This window comes from Falco cherrug, chromosome 9 (genome assembly GCF_023634085.1).
Source record: "Falco cherrug isolate bFalChe1 chromosome 9, bFalChe1.pri, whole genome shotgun sequence".
Classification (NCBI taxonomy): domain Eukaryota; kingdom Metazoa; phylum Chordata; class Aves; order Falconiformes; family Falconidae; genus Falco; species Falco cherrug.
This window is the reverse complement of record NC_073705.1, coordinates 9,720,271-9,744,107: the sequence shown is the minus strand read 5'-3', so window position 1 is coordinate 9,744,107 and position 23,837 is coordinate 9,720,271. Positions and strand designations below refer to the sequence as shown.

Sequence of the window (23,837 nt, the reverse complement as noted above, 5' to 3'; positions counted from 1 at the left end):
AAAATTAAAAGCATATACATCAATAAAAGAAATGGTGGCAGAGATGGTGAGTGCCTTCCTTGTGTAAAAAGCAGCCACATGTCAAAACACATGTTCCTAAAATAGCAGCAAAGAACTGTTTATAAAAAATTAAGGTAGCCCTTGTGGTCCCCTGAGGATCGTTGAAGACTGCCCTTCCTGAAGTACAGAAAAGCAGTCACTGTCATAAAAATAAACAATATTCCTACTTTCAAAGTCCTCAGCAAGCACAGATTTATCTGAGAACTCTGGTACTGCAATCAGGATGCCGTAACCTACCAGCAGCAATAATAAAATATACTGAGTAGTTTAATAATGTAACAACCAAATTACCAAAACCCCACCCCCAAAACAAAACAACTTATTCGCATGCTTGAGCGTACCTGGGTTCATGGTTGCCTGCACATATCTACTGCAATAAAGGATCAAATTAAGGCCTTAAGAGGGTTGAAATAATGGAAAAAGGAGCTTGTTCTGGGCAATCACTAGAACTATCATTGCAGCGCTGAAAAGGGCCAGGAGGGACATACAGTCCGTGCCTGCTCTACGGTTGGCTTCCTGTTATAACTGGTATCAATAGGAAGAACGAAAAAATGCTTTTGGTACTGTACCTATCAAGGTTCAACCTCAAGAGATTTGTACTGCAGCAGCACCGCATGTGTGGGATTCTTGCTCATGAATCTATTCTCACTCAATATAATCTTTCTGCTCTCCAGTTGTTCAACCTCTAATCCATAATGTATAAGAGTTTTTTCTTATGGCTTCAAGACACCAGATTTTTCTACTTTGAATGAGTGATTAGAACTGTACCCAGAATGATGCTACTGCCAGAAGAGCTGTGGCATTCTTAGTGCTGTGGCACCAATTCCAGAGATGTTCACTGACATTCTGTTCAGAGTAACAGCCCCTGTGGGTGCTTGCTCCTCCTTGGCAAGTCAGCAATTCTCATGGGACAAACTCTGGAAAAATCACTTCCTGAGACCAAATAAGTCTTGGAGGTAGAAGGGGACACCCATAGCATACTGGTGCAGAAACACCAAGGGCACCAGGCTGGTTTGCATATCAAGGCAACCTGCCTTCCCTCCCTCCCACCCTGAAGACTAGCTCAGCCTCCTTGCCTTCTAGAACCTGAGTGCTGTGTATCACAACGTCCCCCCCATGAGTAAAAAGGCATGTTCATCCCACCTCTGCACCATCAAGGGCTCCTCGACTTGCTACCACCAGTCTTCAACGGCAGAACAGAAAGGATCATGAGCTAATCCTGGAGGCTGCAGAAGCTGTGCTACAGAGGATGCCATTTAGAGATGCAGTGCTTTCCAACTGAATCACAGATCTCACCTGCTGAACTCTGCCTCAAAAACAGGAAGCCCTTTTTGCTAACCCTTCTGGCACTAAGAGAGGGGCAAGCACAAGGGAAGACTCCACTTCTTGACCACAAATGCCAGGAAAGAACACTGCTGTTAGGGTTTTGCTAAAATGACAAGCACATGACAGAACAGCCACAACTTTTTTTTGCCTCTGTCCTTCGTAGATTCTCCTTCTTCATTTTTTGTTATTAAGAACAACATCCCTTTAAACAGACACATCTTTAAAGATTTGGATTCCATTTCAGTCACAAGGAAATCAGATGCTGCTGTCACATAGGAGATCAGAGTCTTGGCGAGCGGGTGGCTGAAGACAATAGGAGGCAAGAAGCAAGAGCAGCTGGTGGCCTGCGATCCTGTTCCCAGGTTCGGCTAACATGAATGCTGTGACTGTCTGCAAGGGTGACATCCTTCACTCACAAATCTTATTGGCGCAGGTTAATTACATCTTCGGACTACAGTCAGGAGGGAAAAAAGGTAACGCAAAACCACTGACACAAACCATAGCAGCACTCTGGTTTCATGGTCCATGGTCAGAACCCCATTTATTAAACATTATAAACTTAGCAATGTACACCATTTCCTATATACAAATCAAGTTTATCAATTTAAAAAAGTGCTGTTTAAAATTAGGTTTTATTTAAAGCACAAGATAATCAGAATTGTATCTTAACTGAATCAGTTCACTAGTAGTATTGAGAACACAGACACATCGACAGGGGCACAAAACACCTTTTAAGTCTTAATGTTGATTTACTGAAAACTTTGAGGAGAAACATTCAGCTTATTTTATACAAACAGTACATAGTGCTTCCACCATGTCTATTAAAGTTAAGTATATGGTTTAATCCTTTTAAAGCAAGGTACTCGGAAAACTTCTATTTTAAAATACCAGCCTATTTACCTATTCCAAACAAAAGGCCCAAATCCTGCAACTGAATCAAGGCAGACAAAAATATATGCCTGTGTAGAGGGACTGCAGGCATGTGAGCTAAGTAAAAAACACTTTTCCAAAGTATCCTACCACAAAAATGAGATGATCTAGCACACCCATCTTTTAAACAAACCAACCAGCCAACCTAAAGGACTATAAAAAGGTGGCCAGAGAGTAAGAAATGTCAAGTGACCACTATAAACATGTTTAAAATGTAACTGCACAACAGTATAAACACACAAACAATGTTGTTTATTTCTCTACATGCCACAGTTACTTGTTCCATTCTATGCTACGCCGTAGTTTGCCAATATTCTGCAAACACGATCACACCAGGGATACTATGCAATACTGGATCTGTTCTTGATGCTTTTGCTCCATTTTGCAACATTAAGGCCAGCCTCCAGGCTGCTGAACTGACTGAGAAACAAACTGACACTAAGTGGTAGTTTGGCTGAGAGAAATTCTGTAGAAGACCAGATTGAGAAGACATCGCATCAATTCACAGGGACAAGATGTAAGAACAAACTACTCAAAGGACTTCACTAAACACAAACAAAAAGGAAACAACCAGCCAATAGCTTAAATTCACACTTCTTGGATTTTTCAGTGAAACCAGTGTGGGGGCACTTTTTTTTTTTTATATGAACGTGCTACTTCAATCCCATTTAAAGTTAGTACAAATAAAAAGATAGTAGTGAAAAATTGCTTTATTCTGGCTGCTGGAAATGGAGGCAGACAAAGTGTTACCAGTATGAAAGAACAGTGCTGAAAATATCCTTGGCGTTTGTGTTAGACACTTCCTACAGCAAACCTAGCTTTGTTCTATTGCACAAAAATTGTTAATGAAAATAAAAAGTTCACAGAAATGTAACATTCTAGAAACCACTTTTGAAAAAGGAAAGTAAGGGCACTCAATTCAAGAAAGTTCATTCAGGAAACCAAAAGCCATCCTGTGGGTAACTGCAGGGCATCAAAATCAGCCTTCAGAATAACGAGGAATTGTTTCAGCCTTGCAGGCCCAACAGTACGGAAATCTAGCAAAATCCACAGAAATCACGATGTCTGAACAGACACACTCCTTCACTTTCTCAAACTGCCATTGTGCTTGGAATCACCCGCTAGCGGGAGGTTTCAGGTACTCAAAAGGTACTTTCAGCCGCTGAGATGGCTTTACACAGGACGTGCAGACAGACTGATCCACTTTATTTCCCTGAATTTGCATGTGTATCTTCAAGGATGGATCTCCCCACCTACCGCTGTGCTGACATTGCCGGAGTTCTGCTGAGTGAACTTGCCCAACAGTCCTCAGGGTGGGAGAACTGAGACCTCACGACACAGGATTGTCCTAAGGCAGCTTGAATGTGGCTTGAACGGGAACAGATGTCAGATAATCTGCTTCAAAAGTGTAGCATCGCCATCAAATGCTGTGTTTTTCTAGGTTCTCTAACAGATTGCCAAATGTATTCTGTGCACAAACAGGTTTCCTTTTGATATATGACTCGAGGCCTCATAACTTAAAGCGTGATTAGCCAGTATCTTCTTATCTACAGTAACTACAGCATCCTGTAGAAATGCAAGCCCTAAAAATCATTATAAAAATATTTTCTTAGAGCACTTTAAATAATTTACAAAATTCTACAAAAACTATGTATGTTTATCCATGATATCCCTGTTAAATAGAAGCATTTTTCACATTAGTGTGTATATGATATACAGATATCAGTGTCTCCCACCGACTCTCCTTTCACGTCTCAAGTTTTATCTGGGTAGTTACAATGATAGTTATTTTCTAAAAAGACTGTTACTGTAAAAAAAAAAAGTGTACTTACATATTTGAAACCTTTCTTTTCAAGAGGGAATCTGGGCAGTCCCCTGCAGGTAGGTCAGTAAATTCTGCACAGGTTTTGTCTGAAACTTCCTGCCCTTGGTCCACTTCACAAGCAGTTTCCCTATTCTGCAGGACAGGCATTTTTCCTTCCAAACTGGAGCTGGAGACCTGAATTTCTTCCTGCCTGTCACTGTCCTGGCAGATAACTTCCTCCTTCTTAATGCACATCTGCACACCGTTATCTGCACATGCTCCTCCACTAGTTTTATCCGCTGCTACTGCGGTCACATTTAGTTCCTGCAGTGGGCAACCTGAACTTGGATCTGGCCTCTTGTCCTGCTGGTTATTGTCTCCCTTACTGCACGTGTGTATACTTTGCTGAGATGCGTCTCTGCTAACTTTATCCACTTTTACCACTACTGTACTGTGTTCAGGGCATGGGGGACCTAAACCTGAATCAGCCCAGCTATCTTTGTGGGTATCTCCTTCCTCGATCCACATCTCTGTGTTCTCAGCTTTGGATGTTCCTCTGCAAACCTTATCTGCTTTTACTGCTGCCACGCTCTGTTCCTGCAAGGGGAGACTCGAATGTGAGTCTGACTGGTCTCCTGAAGCGCTAGCCTTTCTGGAACCCTCTGCTTCCTCTTCGATACACAAAGGAGCAGTCGCCAGGCTTTCACAAGTTTCTGCTACCTGGGTACTTGACACTTCCACAGTGAGCTTCTGAGAGAAGTTAGATTCTTTTATTGCTGTCGTACTCTCCCCACTAAGTTCGCCTTTCGGCAAGGGGGCTTCTTTTCCCTGGTTAATCATGTCTGTATCCTGTGAAGCAACCTCTGTCCCTAATGCACCGCTCTGGGCGAGCAAACGCTCTGCTTTCTGCCTTTTGTTCAAAAGCATGGACTTCTTCCTGTCCCGAGCATATTTTAGACCTGCAATAAATTTACTCGAAATTTTTAGGTGAAAGGTATTCTTTCTTTTAGATCTAGACTTTGCATTGATTACTTTTCGTACTTTACAACCTTCATTTTTGCTGGTTTTAGGTGGAAGCGTTTTCTGCACTGACTCTGTATGAGGGACATCCTTTTTACCTGTTGCATTTCCAGCTAACTCACCAGCAGCAATACCTTTAACCCCCACCACTCCTTGCTTAGCTTTCGACTGACCAGTAGTATGAAGATTAACATTCTCTGCAGAGGAAGCAGATTTCCCACTGCCTTGTAACATTGCACTTTTCCCTTCTGTTCTCAGAGAGTTCTTCAACTCATCAGTTTGCTGAGACACCCCAGACTTTTTACTCTGAGCCAGCATGAGGTCAATCTCATTTTCAACCGGCTGTTGCTTTGCTTTTCCTTTATTAGCAGTTTGTTTGGTCACTCTCAGTAAGTCCAGAGTTGTATCATCTTTTTGTATCTCTGGATTGCTTGCAGAGTCTTTAGCCTTTTCTGCCAAAAACTTCCTAATTTCCTGTTCGATGCTGTCATCACTGTCCACTGAACTGCTGTCATCAGCATCTGACACAGCTGTGAAAGTACCTTTTCTATTTTTAGCTACGTGCAGGTTATTCTGGTTTGAGACTGGTTTAGGTTTATACCCTTTTTTAAGTTGTAAGTTAAACTCTAAGTTCTTCATGGTTTCCGGTTTTTCACTGGTACATTTGACATTTATGTTGTCTGGAGGATTTCTGACTGCATTCTCTTTCACAGCTTTTCTAGGTTTTGAGAGGCAGCTTTTCAGTAGCATGGGATTTTTACATTTCCACTCGTTTTGTTGGAGGCTACTAAATTCATCTAGCAGCTGAGTTTCCGTCTCGCTAAACCTGACTCTCTTCTTGCACTGAGATTTCTGGTCCTTGGCCTTCTTCTTTAATTTTCTTTTAGACCGTAAAAGGTCCTTGATAGCACTATCAAGGTCCTCATCGCTATCCAGAGAACTGCTCTCATCATTCGAACCATCCCTCTCTTGTGTTTGGATGGTATTTTTCATGAGCTTTGGCGCACTACTCTGAACCTGCACGAAAGGATTTACGGAGTCCAAGGCCACACATCTGCCATCAGATCCAGTTAGTTTGGAAGACATCAGCTGCTGCTGCTGCCTGGTTTCTTTACTGCTGAGCCTCTGAGCATCACAGAGTTCTGTGGGGCTGCTCAGGGCACACTCCTCTCGGAGCACAGGAAATCCTGAGTAGCTACCTGGCTGGAAAAGTCCTATGTCCAGCTGCTCAGGTGGTTTTGATGCCCCTTGTTTCGCTATTCTGCCTTCCCTTTTAAGTCTCCTTTTACGACTCAGTGATAGCTTCAGTGTTTTGGGAAGAGAAGGCTCAAGGGTACCAGTGAGGCTGTTTTGATCGGAAGGCAAAGGCATCTGGATTGAGTGTGACAGGCTGGGAGGCTTTGTTCCAAGGTTTTCTGACTGTGCTTTCAGAGCCAAAAAAGCCCTGATTTCTTGCTCGATACTGTCATCGCTGTCCACAAGGCTGCTGTCACTTTCACAATGGGAGGACGAGAGAAGCTGGGGAGAAAAGGAGTAGTCTGCAGTGAGTGATTTGTTGTCACTTCCCATTTGGGATGGCATGATTGTTTTGGAAATATCAAGGATAGCTTCTGCACACATGAGTTCTGCAGATGTGTCTGCTCTGCAAGAGGCCTGCAATGTGAGCTCACAAGCAGCAATCTTGTTTTCTGGAAGTGCAAAATGTCTGGCTTTTTTCAGTGGTTTAAACAGATTGTTAAATTCATTGCTGGTGCTTTCTAATTCTGTTGACTTTGAGTTAATTTCTTTCCTCTTGTTGCCTGTAGGGCTTTTATGAATTTCTGGTGAGGCACTTTTTGTTGAGCTAATTGTCAGGCTCGCAGAAATGTCTGCCATCCCCTTTGTATCAAATTGTTCCCTCTGCAAAGGGACACAGTCTGTTGTATGACCTGCCTCCTTCCTGATTTTCTCCAGCTGATAAAGCTGAATGGCTTCTTCAATGCCATCATCGCTACTTGAGTCAGATGCGTGCACGCTCTCGTTGATAAGCACTCTTCTTGTCTCCCAGTAATTAGCTCCACTTTCTTCATTTTGCTCTACTAACCAGGGCTGGCTGGCAGTGGCCATTTCCAGATACGCTTGGTTCACTTGGCTGAAATCACTAGGCTCTGCCTGGATTTTGGACTGCAAACACTTGGACTGTGTGCTGGTTTTCTGTAGCTTGGCATGGTGTCTCAAGAGGAGTGCGTTACAACCTTGCTTTAGAGCACCACAGTTTGTTTTGTTTGTTGTTTCTTTGTTGCATTTTAGGACAGATCTGGCATGGGAATCTTTTTTATCCTCCTCAGTTACACACTTACTAATTTCTTGCTGCTTCTTCTCATTCAAGAACTGCACTATTTCAGCCTGTATGCTCTGTTCAAAAGAGTCATCGCTACTAATGCTCTGAGGGGAAGCAGGTTGTAGCCTTTTACCAATTCCCAGGTGGTCAGACAGGTACTCTTCAGAGAGCATCTCAGCTTTAAATTTCACGGGGAGCAGGTTACTAGCCATTTTGTTCTGTGAGAATTCTCTCTTAAACCTTTTGTCTCTGCTTAAATTTTCAGAACGCTCTGCACTCCTTTGCAATGACTGGTCACTTCTGCTCTTTGCTTTCAAGTACTCTTGAATAGCTTCCTCTATACCTCGGTCAACAGAATCGTCACTATCAGAATCAAGCAAGAGAGTCCCAAACCCCACGTTCTCTTCCACTTCAGTGTCATCTGAATCAGCAGGGCATCCACACTTGGTATACTGAGGACGCTTCTGTAGCAATGCGGTGCTAGATGCGACCCTGTTACTAGTGCCCTTTTCACCCTTTTGTTTCTTCTGCATAATACAATCATACTCATTGTTCATACCCAGGGGAGACTCTTGACTTTGCAGGTTGTTTATGATCATCTGAACTTTCGCACTTACAGAGGTTCTAGTGACGTCCCCTTCGGATTCAGAGAAGCAAACGGGGTATCTACAATTCCTTGCTGGTCCAAAGGACTCCCATTTTGTCTGAAGAGCTACCAGAGGAGAAGCATTCATAAGGAACATTCTAGCAGACAACAGCGAAGTCCACAATGGAACAGATTTTCAAGCGGGGCTCTCTTCCATCCTACAACAAGAAAAAAAGGAGGAAAGTATTTTTTATTATGCATCTACCTTCTAGAAGTTCCATGCAATAATACTGGTTACATAAATTGCAAATCATTTACGCTCAGACATACTATGCCAGATAATCACAAGAGTTACTCCTCAACATCACTTTAACGGGTAAATCAGTCACTACTACCATTAAGGATAAGACAAAGCACTCATCATTTGTGGTTTTCAGTACTTTCTGGCACAACCATAATCCAATTCAGGTAATTATCTTCACTTCTGAAACTCCTCCTGCACTTTCCATCGAAGGCTGCGCTCTTTACCTATGTTCCTAAGTAACCTAAGTAAGACCCACAGAGAACAACCCTGAAGATACTTCAGTGCAGAGGTGTGTGTGATCCCCTTCTGCACTAACATTGTCCAAATATTTTTGCGTGAAATATTGGCAAGACAGAAAGAACAATTTTAAGGGAACCTTTCATAAAAAAAGTGGAATTGGTGGGAGTGGAAAGCCCTGCAAAATACTTTGCTCCCTGTGTTTCCTTTGGCATAATTGCCCTTTTTAAAGAACTCCCACCGTGCGTAGCTCAGCTTCTTAGTTGTGATGAAAGCAACGTTGACTATGTCCACGTAGTATAAAATGGACAGATGTGAAGCAAGCCTGTCTGTGATCTGAGATGGTGGAACACAAACCAACACCTATTCAAAGAGCGGAGTAACTGTGTTAGCATGATGCCTGGACTCACACACTAGCACGACACAGCTTTTACTAGTTCTGGCTTGGCATTAAACACATACAGCTGACGGACTTGGGGCAGCTCAGAGAGGAAAGGGAGCTTATTTCTTCCCCAAAAATACTACAGAGCAATAACCCTCAGACATCAAACATTCTGGCCTCACTGCAGGATAAAAGCTCTTGATATACATAAATATTCAGGAGTTTGCAAAAGCAGGACGAAGATTATGAACTATTCTTTGTGCTACAGCAGAAAACCCAAACAGAATGAAGCCCCGTTTGGTGGAACAATGAAAAAAAGCCATCCAGAAAATGCCAGATAACACCCCAAAGAGTCCCACAGTCCCACGAGGACCGAAGGTTTCACCTGCAGCATCATTTGGTAGGATCAAACCAGCATCTGGCTGACAGAAGGCAGACAGCAAGCCCAACAAAAACCTACAGCAGCTGGGTGGTTCTTCACACCCGATCCACAGTCTCGCACCCCAAACCCAACGAACCCCCACTGCAGCAGGGCGCTGGACTCTACCGACCTACAGAGACATGCTTCTGTCTCCAAGTACTCTCCGACCTTGCCTTTGTCAATTATTCTCTAGTTCTGGTTTCGAATTAATCAGTGGCAATAAATATTTTAAAGAATTAATGATTCCAAACTCTGTAAAACTTATAACTCTATTTATTTGCTCCCAAGAATAAGGTAACAGACAACTAAGGAAGTCGATTCTTTATCGCTTTTTAGAAGAGCACGGTGCTCCAACAAAGAATACGACTTCTGTCAAAATTATTCTGGGACCTGCACTCAGGCAGCAGTTTTATTGCCATCTTGTTACCAGACCAGAATATTCTTTAAATCTTGTTGACCAAGGCAGGGTCAGCCTGAACATGGCTTACATGACATCTGCAGAGCACTTAGCTCCAAACACACCACTGATAATGCTTTTGCCGCTTCGTTCACCGGTTCTCTGCCGCAGAACATCTTAGCAGAATACACTTTAGTAGTGCAAGCTCTGGACATCCGTTTCTGATTTTCTTTTCCTCAGTGATAACTCATCTCAAAACATAATTCCTGCAGAATTAAAATTTTAAGTATAGTGATCAAGAACATCCCCGCTGGCTGGCTGGTACCCGGAGCAGCCCAACACACACTACTTTAACTTCAACCAAAGATTAAGTTTAGACTGACTCCAGCTCCGTGCACGCCAATAAAGCACCGTGCTCCCGAACGTTCGTGTATTTGGCCACGGATAAGCGGGAAGGCACCTCACCAGCAGCCACCACGGCTCAGAGCCCCAACTTCCAGAAAGGTGTGAATGAACGCACGATTTCTTAAACGGCCTCCAACACATTCACTAGGGCAAACATACGTTAAAAACATTTTTCCTTGTAATAAGCAGCTAAGGATGAAAAAAGACAGAAATCAGAATACCTAATTATCTTGAAGAAATGCAATTAACACGCACAAGCTCCCAGCTTCATTAAAAAAAACAACAACAAACCCCAACTTATTTCCTATTTAACCTATTTCCACAGTTTCCAGGAAAGGGGCAGGTGCCTTCGTTACCCCACGCCCAGACTGCAGCTGCCCTGCAAGAACTGCGGGGGGGTGCGATGGACTGCCCGGCCCCAGCACCCCAGCCAGGGCACCCACCCAGGGGTGCGGGCTCTGGGGGGCACCCACCCAGGGCACCCATGGGGGGGCGAGGGGACACCCGGGGGGGGGGGGGGGGCGAGGGGACACCACTGGGGCATCTGGAGGCTGCCTGAGGGGGAATGTGAGGGAATACCTATGTGGGGGGCAGCCAGAGGGGAAAAGGGGACACCCACTGAGGCGAGGAGGAGAGGAGGCCCTCACAGAGCTGGGGGACCCACGGAGGGGATGAGGAGGGGGGGGGCACCCACGGAGGGGGTGAGGAAGGGACACGACGGGGACTGGCCGGGGGGCACCCCCCGGGGCTGCCTGAGGGGCCAGGCACGCGGCGGGGTGTCCTCCAGAGCTCCGTGAAGGGAAACGAGGACACCCACCCGGGGGGGGGGGGGCGGGGGCAGCAACCGGAGCGCTGTCAGGGGCCATGAGGGGACACACACCCGCGGGGGACACCCCCAGCGGGGCTGTGAGGGGACACCCACCCACGGGGGCCGCCCGGCGGCGACGTACGCGGGGCCACCGCCGCGGGGCGCCCCGCCCGCTGCCCGCGGCCAGCCGGGCCCTGCCCGCGCCGCCATGGCTCCCCCTTCCCGCCTTCCGCCGCCCTCGGCCGGCCGCGCCGGGCCCGGACCTGGGCCTCGGCCTCCGCCTCGGCGGGGCCCCGCCGCGCCGCCCCGGCCGCCCCCGGCGCTCACCTGTGGCCGCCGCCGCCGCGGGGAGAGGCCGAGAGGGGTGGCGGTGGGGGCGGCCGAGCCCGGGCTCACCGCTCCGCCGGGCTCCGCTCCGCCGCTGCCCGCCGCGCTGGTGCAGGGGCGGGCGGCGCTTCCTTCCCTGCCCCCGGGGAGCGGGAGGCATGCGCCGCAGGGCTCCGCCGGGGAGGCGGGGGCGACCGCCCGGCCCTCGGCGGCCGCCGGCTCTGCCCGCCGGAGCGGCGGGGCGGGGGGGGGGGGCCGGGCCGGGCGGGCACAAAGGCAGGCGCGGCCGCTCCAGGGGGAGGCTGGAGCCGGTTCGGCGCCCGGTAGCGGACGGTCCGGCGGGGAGGAGCGGGGCTCTGGGGCCCTTTGCAGGCGCGGGGCGAGGTGTGGGCCGCAGCCCTGGCCCTGCTCGGCACCAGGCTTGCTCCCTGGGCGTTTGGGACCGGAGCCGAGCGCAGCCCACGGCAGGAGAGTAACTCGGGGTGCAGCGGGGGAGGCTCTAAACACGGGCACGACGCGCCACTGAGTGTCCCAGACCCAGAGTTTGGGGATGCAGGACCAGGGCAGAGGTTGAGAGCTGAGGCCTGTTTTTTCAGTAGCTGAAGCAGTTGGTGCGCGGGCTCCCGGAGTTACCAGGGTATCGGAGCTTTCACGTAGGGAAACAGGAAAGTTTTAGTGCTCTGTCTCTTCTCCGCGTGGCTGGTGAGCAGCTTTTCCCGAGGATGCGCTGCCAGCCGTGTCCTATGATCCCTGTGCTTCCCGAGCAGAACCAAGCCACAGGTTCCTTCTTTTTTGGGACACCAGTTTCAACCTGCTCATTCACTAAGAAACAGAGTGAGTCATAACTCTCGGTTTGTATCACAGGCAAAGTTTTCATTCCTGCTTTCCGGCAAACAAAATCCTGGTGCCTGAACCCAAAGTGCTGCCTATATTCCCTTTGCCAATGCGTTTTTTTTCTCCTGTGATGCTACAGAGGGAACCAGCATCTTCTGGCTGGGTGTTGCCAAAATCCCATGGGAAATGCTCAGGCTAGGAGATGTCAAGTGAACAGCAGTGGGGAACAGCAGGTACAAAGGGTCCCAGGCTGAAAAATGGGGTCCCAGCCCGTGGCAGTGCAGATGGGGCACCGTGCTTGTACCCCACTGGGCTCCTCTGCCCTAAGGGAAATTACCGCGGGTGTACAAGAGAGTAGTGGATGTCAGAATCAGGCCCGTTATCCTTAACAGGTGTCATCACATCTAATTATTCATTTTCTGTGTCACTTTTCATTCAAAGCTCCAGACACTTTGCTTGACTGATGTTGCCGTTTCTGCCGCAGCTCTGACAGCCTGTCGCAGCACCACAGCACAGCTCAGAAGTTTTTTTAATTCAAGAGTTAGATGGCAATTTCCTTACACAGTGATAAACACCGGTGAGCATTTAGCCTGGCTCCGAGGTGAATATATTCTGTCCTTGCAGGAGAAGGTGCTGCTGGCAGACTGAACCTCCCCTGTCCCTGTCCCCAGTATCGGTGCAGGGTTGGTGCCAGATACCGTGCCGTGCATCTGAGCTGCAAGGCTCTTCAGATGTTTTTGTGCTTACTCTGTGGGAACACACATCGCAAGATGTGGGGCTGACATATGCTGAGTGCTGTGGAACAAATTTCCACCTGCTTTTACCCCAGAGATGCTTGTTTTTGGGAACACATGTATTTTCATGCCCTGAGCAACTGCGCCTTTCCTGGATTCCAACCTCACATTCTAGGGATTTTTTTTTCCCCAGGAATTCTCTACCTACCAATCCAGGTCTGACCCTGGGGGTGTGGGACAAGACCATGTTTCAAAGTGTCAGACACAGTTATAGACTCATATTAATTTATCTGCTGCTCTTACAATAGATAAAATGGAGCCGCTAAGACTTGGCCTGTGTGTTCTTGTCCCTGGGATATGTAATATGCTTTTATATTCTGAAATGGCTCGCTCGAACAGGACTGCTGAAAACAGCACAGCCAGCATCTGTGTGCAGAAGGAAACAATGAACTTGCTTTTCCTTAGCTGCAGAACTGCAGCCCGGAGGTGAGGACACTTTGCTCCTTTTACCATATCCTCCTAATGCCACGCCAGAGGAAAGAAAGGGCTCTTGTATTCATGTGTCCTCTCGGGCCAAGCCAATTTGCATGTGAGTGCACTTTAAAAATAAAATTAAAGTCAAAGCTATGGCCAGAGGCCTGATAAATGTTTTTGTGCACATGCAGTTGCTTGGAAGGGGGGAGGCTCGTTGCCGCTGGAGAGCTCTGCTGTTACCAGCGGAGGTGGCATTTTATGGCTCTGCAGAGCAAGTTGCCTCCATGTGCAGCCTTTGACTTGAAAGAGGAGCAGAGCCTCTCCCCAAGGTCCCATTAGGGATGATTTGTCTTCCTGATCCATGATCTTTGCGGAAATGAGAGCGGTGGTCCCATCCCTGTGTCCCCGCTGAACGGATGACAAAGTCATGAGCGCTAATTGGACCTCTTGTTAGGATGGCTGGAATGGCTGGGAAACATTCATGTTTTCAAAATGAAACATCTTCCCTGACCTCAGGATCTGTTCATCCCATTTGCAGTATATTGCAGGGGGTAGGAACAGGTGCTCATTAGAGGTGGCTCTGGATACATTAGAGGCAAAAGCTGCTCTGGGTTATCAGAGGCTGAAAATAGAGCTCAGGTGATGCTTCACCACCCCACCCCCCCCGCCCCCCCCCTCCAAGAAAGAGGACAAGATTAAAAACAAAATAGTAAGAATAAAAGGACTCACTTTGCAGATCTTGTTGTCAGGTAACCTGTGGCTTCCTGGGCAATTACAGTTCCTACATGGAGCTGTGTTAAAACACCAGGCATTTCTGCCACGCTGCTGTTTCCTTGGGAATATGAGTCACACCCAATGCTGGCTGAGGGCAGAGCCATGTCTAGGACAAGAGGGATGTTGATAGCCTCAGGTTCTACAAACCCTTTCCTCTGCTGGTGGCAGTTTTGCATTCCCCGAGCGCGTCTCTGGATTTTGGGGCAAAATCGGTCCACAGAAGTGAAATCCTCCTGTGATCATTGAGATTTTGTTGGAAGAAGCAGTGGGGAAAGGATGCAGATGGAGTCCAATCTGAACCTTGAGGTCAGTTAGTATTTGGGGTCCATCTATCATCTGGCTCCACCAAGCTTCAGGAGGCTCAAAACTTCTGGAAAAAGAGGTGTCAATACCCGCTTTAAAATAAATCAAGCGGGTTTCATACCTCTGGTTCAAAACAGGGCTCAGGTGTGCCTTGAGGACTTGTTTGCCTCTTGCACAAATTTTCTCATGCTACAAGCTGCAGTGAGCACCGGGCACATCCTGGGTGGCAGCAGATCTCGGGGAGCAGCAGGTCACAGCGGTGGCCCTGCTCCTATGTCCTCCTGCCCCACTCAGCTCCTTGTCTGATTGCAGGTGGCGTATTAGATGGAGTACAACTGGATTGTGTAGTAACATGGTAAATTGAAGAGTTTAGTTGTTATTTAATAAATGCCAAGGAGGCTCATGAGGCCTTGAACTTATAATGGAAAGATCTAATTTAGAAAAGAAAAGGAACAGAGATGTCTGTGAAAGCTGCCAGCAAACAGCTGGGTATTGAACACTGAACATTTCTATCTACCCTCTGAATGGAGCAGAGGTGGTGTGAGCTTCCTTACAGCTGGGTGCTGCCCGGGGAAGCAGCATCTGGGACAGGAGGAGGTCTGAGGACAATTCTTGGCAGCTCAGTCCTGGGAAGCTCTGCTGTGTCTTGCCTTGACGCTGTTGCTCTAAATTGCTGTTGGATGCCAGATTTTTTTTTAGGAAAAGAGACCCACCGTCTCCATGAAACACATCGAGTGGAAAGTATAGCGCAGAGGCATGGCTACAGAACACATTTAATGTTTTTGAGTGAAATCTGAGGAACTTCCCACTCGTTACTAACCATTATACAGGCCACAGCTGAAGGTCTCTGTGGGACACAACTAATTGCTTTTGAAGATGTACCTTTTCAGTAGTAACTCCCAGTGTTGCTGGCATAAGAATACAACCTGAGAAATACAATTTAGTGCCAAGAGGTTTAATTGCAACCCTGACCTTTCCTTGCCATCGTATGGCAGCGACCTGTAAAATTTCGAAGGAAACAATGGCACCTCTCATATTTTGTACCTAGAACCTTTTAATGGTTTTTGTACCACTCATTCCTATATAGGTTAATTTATAAATTTTTCATGTTTACAAACATGGAAATGTGCCGTATGGGCTTTTAAGAGTTTTCTTTACGCAAGTCTTCCCTTTCTGTCCAGCTCTGTGGGCTTTGCTTTGAGGCAATGCTGTCTGTATTCCCACAAGGACATTTCCAGCTAGATCCCGTTCTTGTCACAATTCTGCTTCTGCCCATTAGGTGTCAGACTGTTATCGGCACAGTCTCCTCCCGTTCTGGGGCTTGGAAGAGGGATATGAGAAGCTGGGAGCTACCGTGGCTTATCTCGGGTGCTGGCTGCACGCTCGCCTATGGGTGCTACCCAGAAAGGGCAAACTGGGTGGAGTGGTGCTCATTGGGCCACCAAACTGGGACTTTCTGCTGGCCTTGGCCCAGGCTTTACCAGCTGCGGTGCAACCAGAGCCACTGCCAGCTCATCCCAGGGCTGCAGGCAGCAAGTCCTGCCCCAATCCTGCAGGGTTTTACAGTGCATTTGTATTTTAGATCATGCGTATTTGCATTCCACAGGTCAGGTCTTCATATTGCAATAGCTCCTTCCTTCTGCTCTTGGATCTGCAGGGTCACTGAGGTGCTGCCAGGGCAGTGATGTGCCTCACCACCTCGTCCATCATCCCCTTGGGAGCGAGCAGCTGAGTGGAAGGTGCCAGGACAGCTCAGAGATTTCCTGCGTCTCAGGGTTTGGGAGCACTGATGAATGCACAGGGATTCATTCAGGGACAGAAAGTCAGTCTTTTTTTTTCTTTTTAATGAAAATTTTAATGTGCTGTTTCCTTCAGCAACACTTTGATTTCAGCCACAAGCCAGGATATAAACACAGGCACTAGGTGCCATGAGCCAAGGTGGACGGTGATGAAAATGGGTCTGTGAGCTTTAAAATGGCCTATTTAAAGGGCAGGATCAAAGATGTGTGGTGGGGTAGATACCTTCCCCACTACACAAAGAAAAGCTATAATGAAACTGAGATGCTGTGCTTGCTATATATTTCAAAAGGAAACTGTTCTGCTTTGACTTTGTGCTGCAATCGCCGAAAGCTTGAAGGGGGCTGGGGGCGGAAAGGAAAACAGGTTGTGCTCCAGTTCCCCTCATTACTGCTCCTCTCACTCTTCTGCTGAGAAGTCCCAGCATGGCTGTGGACTTGTCCATCTGCAATTATCTGTGTCTTGCATTTACAGAGCGCCTTTCCTGGCCAGCTGCTTGTTTGGGAGCATCCCTGTAGCTGCCACGAGGCAGGGGGCTGATGGCTGACTTCTGTGGAGCAAATCCCGATTCCCAGCAGAGCTGTCCCGAGCGCCGTCCCAGCCCCTGTTAGCTCTAAGCCAGTGTTTCTAAGAGGCATCTTCACACGCAGGGAAGCTTTGCAGATCACCTTCAAGGAGTACTCTATTTTTAGCATCCATGGACTGTCTTGGCTGCAAACAAGTGAAACCTCTCTGCAGTGAATTCACAACAGGGCAACTGGCAAGTGTTCAGAGCCTCCGACTGAAGCGTGGCACAAAGGAAGCGATGTGTCCCCGAGGTCCCTGTGGAGCACGTCGAGTCCAGGCTGCCACCGTGGGATACTGCCTGCCCGGGGATGCTGGGGTGGGCAGCGGAGAAGGCAGGGGCCAGGGCCACGGTGCACAGCAAACCTCATTCACCGACGCCTTTGCAATTGCAAAATGCACTTTGAGCCAGCAGGATTTGATTAAGGATTTGCAAACAACTGCTCTTTGGTTCAGTGGTCAAAATGCTTCCTTAAATGTGTTTTGGAGCAAACCAAAGATCGCCACTGTTTTGAATTTTCATCAAACTGAAAAAACATGCTGGGCCAGAGAGTCTGTGCAATCCTTTGACTTGTGTTCTCCAGCAACCCAGCACAGAGCACATCATCCTCGGCAGAGCAGCCGTACAGAGCGAAAGCCGCCCTGCTGCTCTGCAGGGAGAAGGGACCTCCCAGAGCGGTTTCAGACTGGTTGAAGCAGTGTTTGGCAAACATGTTAATAGTAATTTTAAGTATTTATTTTTCCCCAGCCCTCGTTCTACTCTCCCTGAGGGCCAGTCGCCTCCCAGTGCTCCAGCCAAGACAGGCCCTGAGCACCCCCGCTTTGTGCTAGCTACATCTGCACACGCTCCACATTGGCACCCATGTGTGCTCCTGCTTTTACAGGGGGCTTTCAGGGCCGTGGCATATGCCCAGGGATGGTAATTTTGGGCTAAGTGCAGTGTCAGGTTCACCCCCTCATCCTGCAGAGCTGTCAGGGATGGAGGAGTCTTGACTGGGCACTGCAAAAGCCTTCAGTGCAACAGATCCATAACAGCTTTGGAAACAGAGCAGGAGATCAAATCCTGTCCTTCAGGTAAGTGTTAAGAAAAGCACGGTATTTGGAGAGGCATGCTCTCCTGGATTAACCTTGTGCTGCTGGACAGCCCTTTTGAGATGTTTCCTCATCCTGGTCTTGAATCCCCTGGCAATGGTCTGAGCCCCTTGGGGAATGACCCAAATCCTCTCGGATCCATCCAGCCCCCCTAGGGCAGCCGGCTCCGTGGCAGCAGGAGACTGGGAGCTGTCAAGCTGAGATGACAGCGTGAGGCTACAAACCTTCACTCCAAATGTGGCTCACAGACAGGGTCTAATGCTGCACCCAGAATCAGAGGGAAAAATAAAAGGCTCATTCCCAGTGACCTGACGTGCTTTGCATTTTGCTTGCTCCTCGCCACACCCTACACTGTGCAGGGTGAGGGCTGGATTTGACCCTCGGCCAGGCTTCCCTGCCTGCCATCCAGCTTGGCCATGGCTCCGAAAACCCACGGGCAGGGATGGGAAGGAGTGGAGGCAGTGCCCCAGGCTCCCAGCGCTGCCTCGGGCGAGCTGTGCGTGCAGCCACGCGTGGGATGGGAAAGCCGGAGCAGCTTGCAGACGTACGTGCCGCAGACCGGGAGGAAGGAACCGGCTGCAAGGAGCTTGTGGGAGGAGGAGGAGAAAACTGGGTGTCAGCAAACGAGGCAGATTGAGAGCTGAGATGTGTTAGTGGTTGTATTTGGGATATGATCAATGTTTCCTTGTGACTTGCACAATGTGCAGGGGCCTGAGTGGTACAAAAAAATAAAATAAGTGGGAATGGAGCTCCTACATCCCCTTATGCCGCAGGAGGCTGCAAAGGAGGGTGAAGCCCTCACACCCTGTGCATGGGCACAGAGCACGGGCTCACCTGGCTGCTGCAGGGCAGGAGGTGGGTGAGCTGGTGGGTGGCAGAGGGCAGCCCCCTGTCCTGGGAAGTGGTGCATGTGTGGCTGGTGGGTGCTGCCAGCACAGCCAACCCCATGGAGTACATCCTCCCTTTCCTCTGGATACCTGTGGGCATCGTCCTGATGATTTGGTCCTGAAATCTCTCTCTGGGAGGATCTCCAGCACAAGGGAAAAGCTGGTGTCAGCAGAAACCTGCCACTTGTTTGGAGTGCTGGGCAGCAGCTTGGCTTCGGCACCCTGCGGAAAGGGGAGCGCAAGGAGGAGCAGTGCTGCTGCCGGGGCGGGAGGAGGGGGGGCCTTTTCACCACCCACTTGCATCTCCAATGGTAATTCATATGAGTGTCACTGGCACATCTGTTCAGAGAGAGAGAGAAGTAATACAGGTCCAGCTGAGCGATGAAATTGCTTTCAGGGCTGTTGATTCCTGGCTCGGGGGTGTGCGGTCAGCTTGACTGCAGGCTGGGGATTTTAATTTATTTTTTCCCCTCTCCCTCGCCCTGTTCCTTGCAGCCAGGAGAGATCAGTCACATGTAAAGCAGGCAGGGCCAGTGTCTTTGAATCCTATTCCCCCTGTTCCCAATCTCTGGGAAAGACGGGCCATCTGGGCTGTTTCATGAGACGCTGAAATCGCTCATGGCACTCTGAAGGATTTGCATCTCACTCATGAGTAGGCTGCTCTGCTCATCCTTTTCCTACAGCCCCTCTGCCTGCCTGGGTTTGGTCTCTGCTTTGGGACCCACAGCCGTTTCTCCTCTAGATGGTGCAGCTGCCTTTGGGCACCAGCCAGGCCCTGAGATGCAGCCAGACCCCAGCCCCTGTAGCAGAATAGGGATGCAGCCAGCCCCGGGTCTGCCCCACAGCTCCCCACAACCCCTTCCAGGTCTTTCCCGCTGGCAGGATAGGTGCTGTGGGGCACAGCCCCGCACATGTCACCTGCCTGAGGATCCGCGCCGGGTACCTGTGAAGCATCATTGCTCTGCCAGCCATGGGCATGGGGCTGTGTGGAACCGAGGGATGAGAAATCCATCGCCTGCTATTCCTGGCATCTCTGTCCTTGGCAAAGCACATCCTGGCAGTGCCCAGGGGAGATGCTGACAGACCGTAGCGGAAGGCAGAGGAGAGGGGACAGATCCTTGGGGTGACCCCGTGCCTTGCAGCAAGGGGGCTGTTTCCGTTCACACCGTGTGCGGAGCACGCCAGCCGGAGGAACCGCAATGCCATCATAGTCTTTTGTTAGAAACCCCGCTCGCCTGCCATCCCCTGACTCATCTCCAGGAGAGGAGGGATGCGGCTGCCAAACCTGCAGGGCTGGGCTGGAGAATGGCCCCTACAACAGGCAGCTCGAGGCTGGTACAGACCGAACTGCACCGTCCCACCTTGGAGGTTCAGCCTCTCTGCCCATCCGATGGCAGCAAGGAGGACACACACAGATGCTCTTCTCCTCCAGAGCCACTGCTGTAGGAGAAACATCTCCTTGCAGCAGCAGCAGGGCATTTATGACTTCAGGGTTGCATCAGGGCAGAGAGCTGGGTTTGCCAGCCTCTGTGAACAGGTGAGGACAACCATCGGTGAGCCGAGCAGATCAGGTCTGGGACCCTGCAGACACAAGGGGAACCCTAGGCAGTTGTCCCTGCAATCCTCCCCATTTGTTTAGGCCAAAACCAAATAAATACAAGCCTAATGATTTGAGTGAAACAATAGGAAAGGTTCCAACATAAAGAAAGATCTCCTATTAAGCTTTGCCGGCAAGTTTTACAGCCTGTATTTTAAATAAATGTTATGGGTGCATTTAAAAACACACCATATGTTCTCTCGCAGATCTTTCTGGTAGCTGCTATAGCATGGCTTTTGACTGGATCTCTTCCTCGCCGTCCCGCCAGCTTGCCCGGGTGTGTTTTGCCGTGCCGCCCATGGTGCCCAAGCCGGAGCAGAGCCCCATGCCCTGACTCCTCCTTGTACTGGTGAAGAAGCCATGTGCGGGACTTCCCGTGCCCGGTGGCACCAGTGTGTTTCTTGAAGTCTCTGCTGTGAGCATGGGTTGCAAAATAAACTCTTGTTAAAGGTTAGGGTGTTCTTGCCGGAGAGCCGATTGCCTTGATGGGGACCTGCCCCGCATCCCTGCCACAATGCCCATGGCTCTGCCAGCAAAACAGCCCAAAACCCACCTAGGCATTTTCTGTCCCCCTGGGGAGTGTGCTCCCAGTGGGAAGGATGAGCAGAGGGAAGGAAGGCCTGGAGCTGAAGCAGGATTTTGGATTTCTTAGTTCTTCCCGACCGCTGTAGATGGCACTCCGGCCCCGCTGCCCGCCCAGCTGCCAGCGCTGTAATGCATGCTGGCAAGGAGTCAGGGGATGAGCTCTAAGTTTACAGCAGATTTTCCCTTCTGACAGATTACTGCTTCATTTGTAAGAGGAGAACTTCTCATTAAGTACATTTTTGACATTTTGTTGAGAGGGGGGGGAAAAAAAATATCCTCGTGATGCCGAGCGTGCTGGAGTGCAAGTGCGGCTGAGTCTTCGCAGGTTTTGGGGGTTGGGGTTGAGGGGTTTTTTTATGTTGCTTTGGCACCAAAGTCCCTTTTCATAATTATTCAGCTCTGAGCACAATTGCTGCGGGTGGGAGGCATGTTTAAAACAGAACCCAGCTGAAAAGCCAGGAGGACTTTGCAGCAGCTTTCCGTTCCAGTACGCTCAGATTTCAATGCTAATCCAATAAGGTTTGATTAAAGTGCATTTTCAAGGCAAAATCAAATCTAACTGCTATTATCATTGCTCTCAGCACTGTGTGAGTGCCTGGGCATGCTGGGCTTTGCCTGTGCTCCAGGTTGGCGAGCGCAAGGCACAAGGTCTGTCCCGGCTCTCCGAGGGACCTGTGGTTGCGTGGCGGGGACCTGGGGATGTCCCCCATGCAGACCCAGTTTGCCTTGGACAAAGCTCTGCTCTTACCAGGCTCCCTTTGCAAGCTGTCCTAATTGTTAGGACATAATGAAGACTAATTTTAGTGTTAATTATGCAAATCAGCCTTGATGGGAAACTCCAGAGTGAGGTTATTATTGCTTTTTTTTCCAGGGTGGGGAATAGCCCTTTTGAAAAATCCTTTTTCTTGCACAACCGTGAGCCTTTCTTCCCCTTGGGTTTCTTTCAAGTGAAAAAATTGCTGAGCAAGGTTGTTGCCGTAAGCTCCCAGGACATTTTCATTGATCCAAATCATACTTCTAGAGAAAGCAAGTATCAAAAAGCACTGGGTGACGTTATAGATGTATTTTAATTATGAAAAATGTTGCAAGCAGCTTAAAGAAAGAAAGCACTTCACAAGAAAAAAGGAATTTCACATCTTTTCTTTCAGAAAACACTTCTTCTCATTATCCAAGCTGCTGAAACCACACGCTCCTCAGGGACAAGGACTGCGCCGGCTTTCAGCATCTCACACTGAGCGCAGCAGCAGCAACAACAAAATTGTAGTGAAGTGCCCTGAGATTTTTGTCTCCTGCACTAATGGCCTTTGTAGCCCAGACTCTTCCCACCCCCTGTGCAAACACAGGTATAAATCACCTTGCTGTTGTTGCTTTGTGCAGCCCACACGAAAGGAGGCTGCCCCAGTGATGCCCCGTGCTCCTGCAAGGAGCCGCTCTCTTCTTTAGGCACTTTCTTCAAGGAACACTTTTTAATCAGCTTTTGAAGAACATTTTGAAACGTGGTGATGTGGATGCCTGTTCCTCTTGGTGCTCCCTGCCCCATCTGCCTTTCAAAGCTGGGATAAACCCTCAGCCACTGATGGTTCAAAACCGCTTCCCTCCGCTGGTCCCAGGTGATGTCAGCCTCGGCAGTGACACAGGCAGCAGAGGTGGCCGTGGCTGCAGGAGCAGCACAAAGCGGCGATGGGTGTGGGGATGAGACCCTCTCCAGGCGAGCTGCCCCCTCCCTGGCACTGCCAGGGTTGTAGCTCCTCTTTTGCAGAGGTTGCTCGCTCCTTGCAGAGTGCCCGTCTCAGCAAAGCTGATCCAATCTTTCTCCCCTGGTGAATGACATACTCCTGCCTGAGAAAATCAGATTACGGTGTCTTTTATCCATGATGGCTTGGAGTGCTGCTGTTTACTTGTTTTAGGGAAGGAGTCTTGTAGACAGAGATGATCCTACTGGAATTTACCCTGGAAGATGATGTTAGGACTGAGTATTAAAGCCACACATGAGAAGGTGCTTTAAGCCACAGACTCGGTCACCTTCTCACCCACGGGGCCATCGCTGCTGACATGAGGGGCATCCACAGGGAGGAGAGAAAGGAGCTGCTTGCCCCCCCTCCAGGAGAAGTGCAAGGACTACCCAAGTGCAGATCTGTTACACCCCGAGGCAGGCTGAGTGGGCCCGGGAAAGGGTTTCAGGGCTTCTCTAGCGAGGGAGGGATGCGGCTCTGCACATGGTGGCACAGCTTCCAGCAGATGGTATACCCGTCTCATTGCACTTGATGGGGTGGTGGGAGAAGTTATTATGAAAGACTGCTGTGACATTCACAGCACAGATCTGCCAAATGGTGTCTAGAGGAGACGGAAGGAGCACATTGCAATGCTGCATAAATTGGTGCAGAGATATATCTATCGCTCTATTTCATAGCGGGGTGGAAAGAAGCCTTCGGCTAAGAGTGGAGGTTGTGTGTCCAGCCAACCCCCTGCTCGAGGCTGGCACCGAGCCCTCGGAGGAGCAGAGCATTCGAGTCCCTGTTGATGCCTTTTGCCATCAGGGTGTTCATAATTTCTAAAAACCAGTCCTTCTGTGACAGTGCCTAGCTGCCTGAGACGAATGCAAGCGGGGGGGTCTTCCCAGTGTCCCTTGCAGCTTTCATCTGCAGGGGCTCTCATAGATGCCCTCCCTGTCCCAGCCATGGCTGAAGGTCTCGTGGAGCCACGTAGACCCTCTGTCCCGAGAGCCCATCCTGGGGGAGCAAGGGCTGCCTGTCCCGGACCAGCATCCCTCCCCACCTGCACCGCAAGCCTGTGTCAGAAGAGGGCTGCGCTGTTGCTGTCTGTTATGTGGAGACAGTTTCTCCTGAGTTATTATTTCTGCTTTTTGGAC

General features: G+C 49.3%; 1 protein-coding gene across 2 annotated transcripts; it reads right to left on the bottom strand.

Annotated features, from left to right (window-relative positions):
• Positions 1-1,895: 1,895 nt before the first annotated feature.
• PPP1R26 (protein phosphatase 1 regulatory subunit 26) lies at positions 1,896-11,556 on the bottom strand. 2 transcript variants are annotated; one of them, XM_055720655.1, is made up of 3 exons: positions 11,328-11,556; positions 4,149-8,264; positions 1,896-3,899 (listed from the first exon to the last, which is right to left on the bottom strand). In XM_055720655.1, exons 2-3 carry the CDS (start codon positions 8,201-8,203, stop codon positions 3,860-3,862), a joined length of 4,095 nt encoding a protein of 1,364 aa, XP_055576630.1. In that variant the 5' UTR covers positions 8,204-8,264; positions 11,328-11,556; the 3' UTR covers positions 1,896-3,859. The 2 variants fall into 2 exon arrangements, with proteins under 2 accessions (XP_055576630.1, XP_055576631.1); XM_055720656.1 differs by having other exon boundaries at positions 1,896-3,882.
• Positions 11,557-23,837: the final 12,281 nt, after the last annotated feature.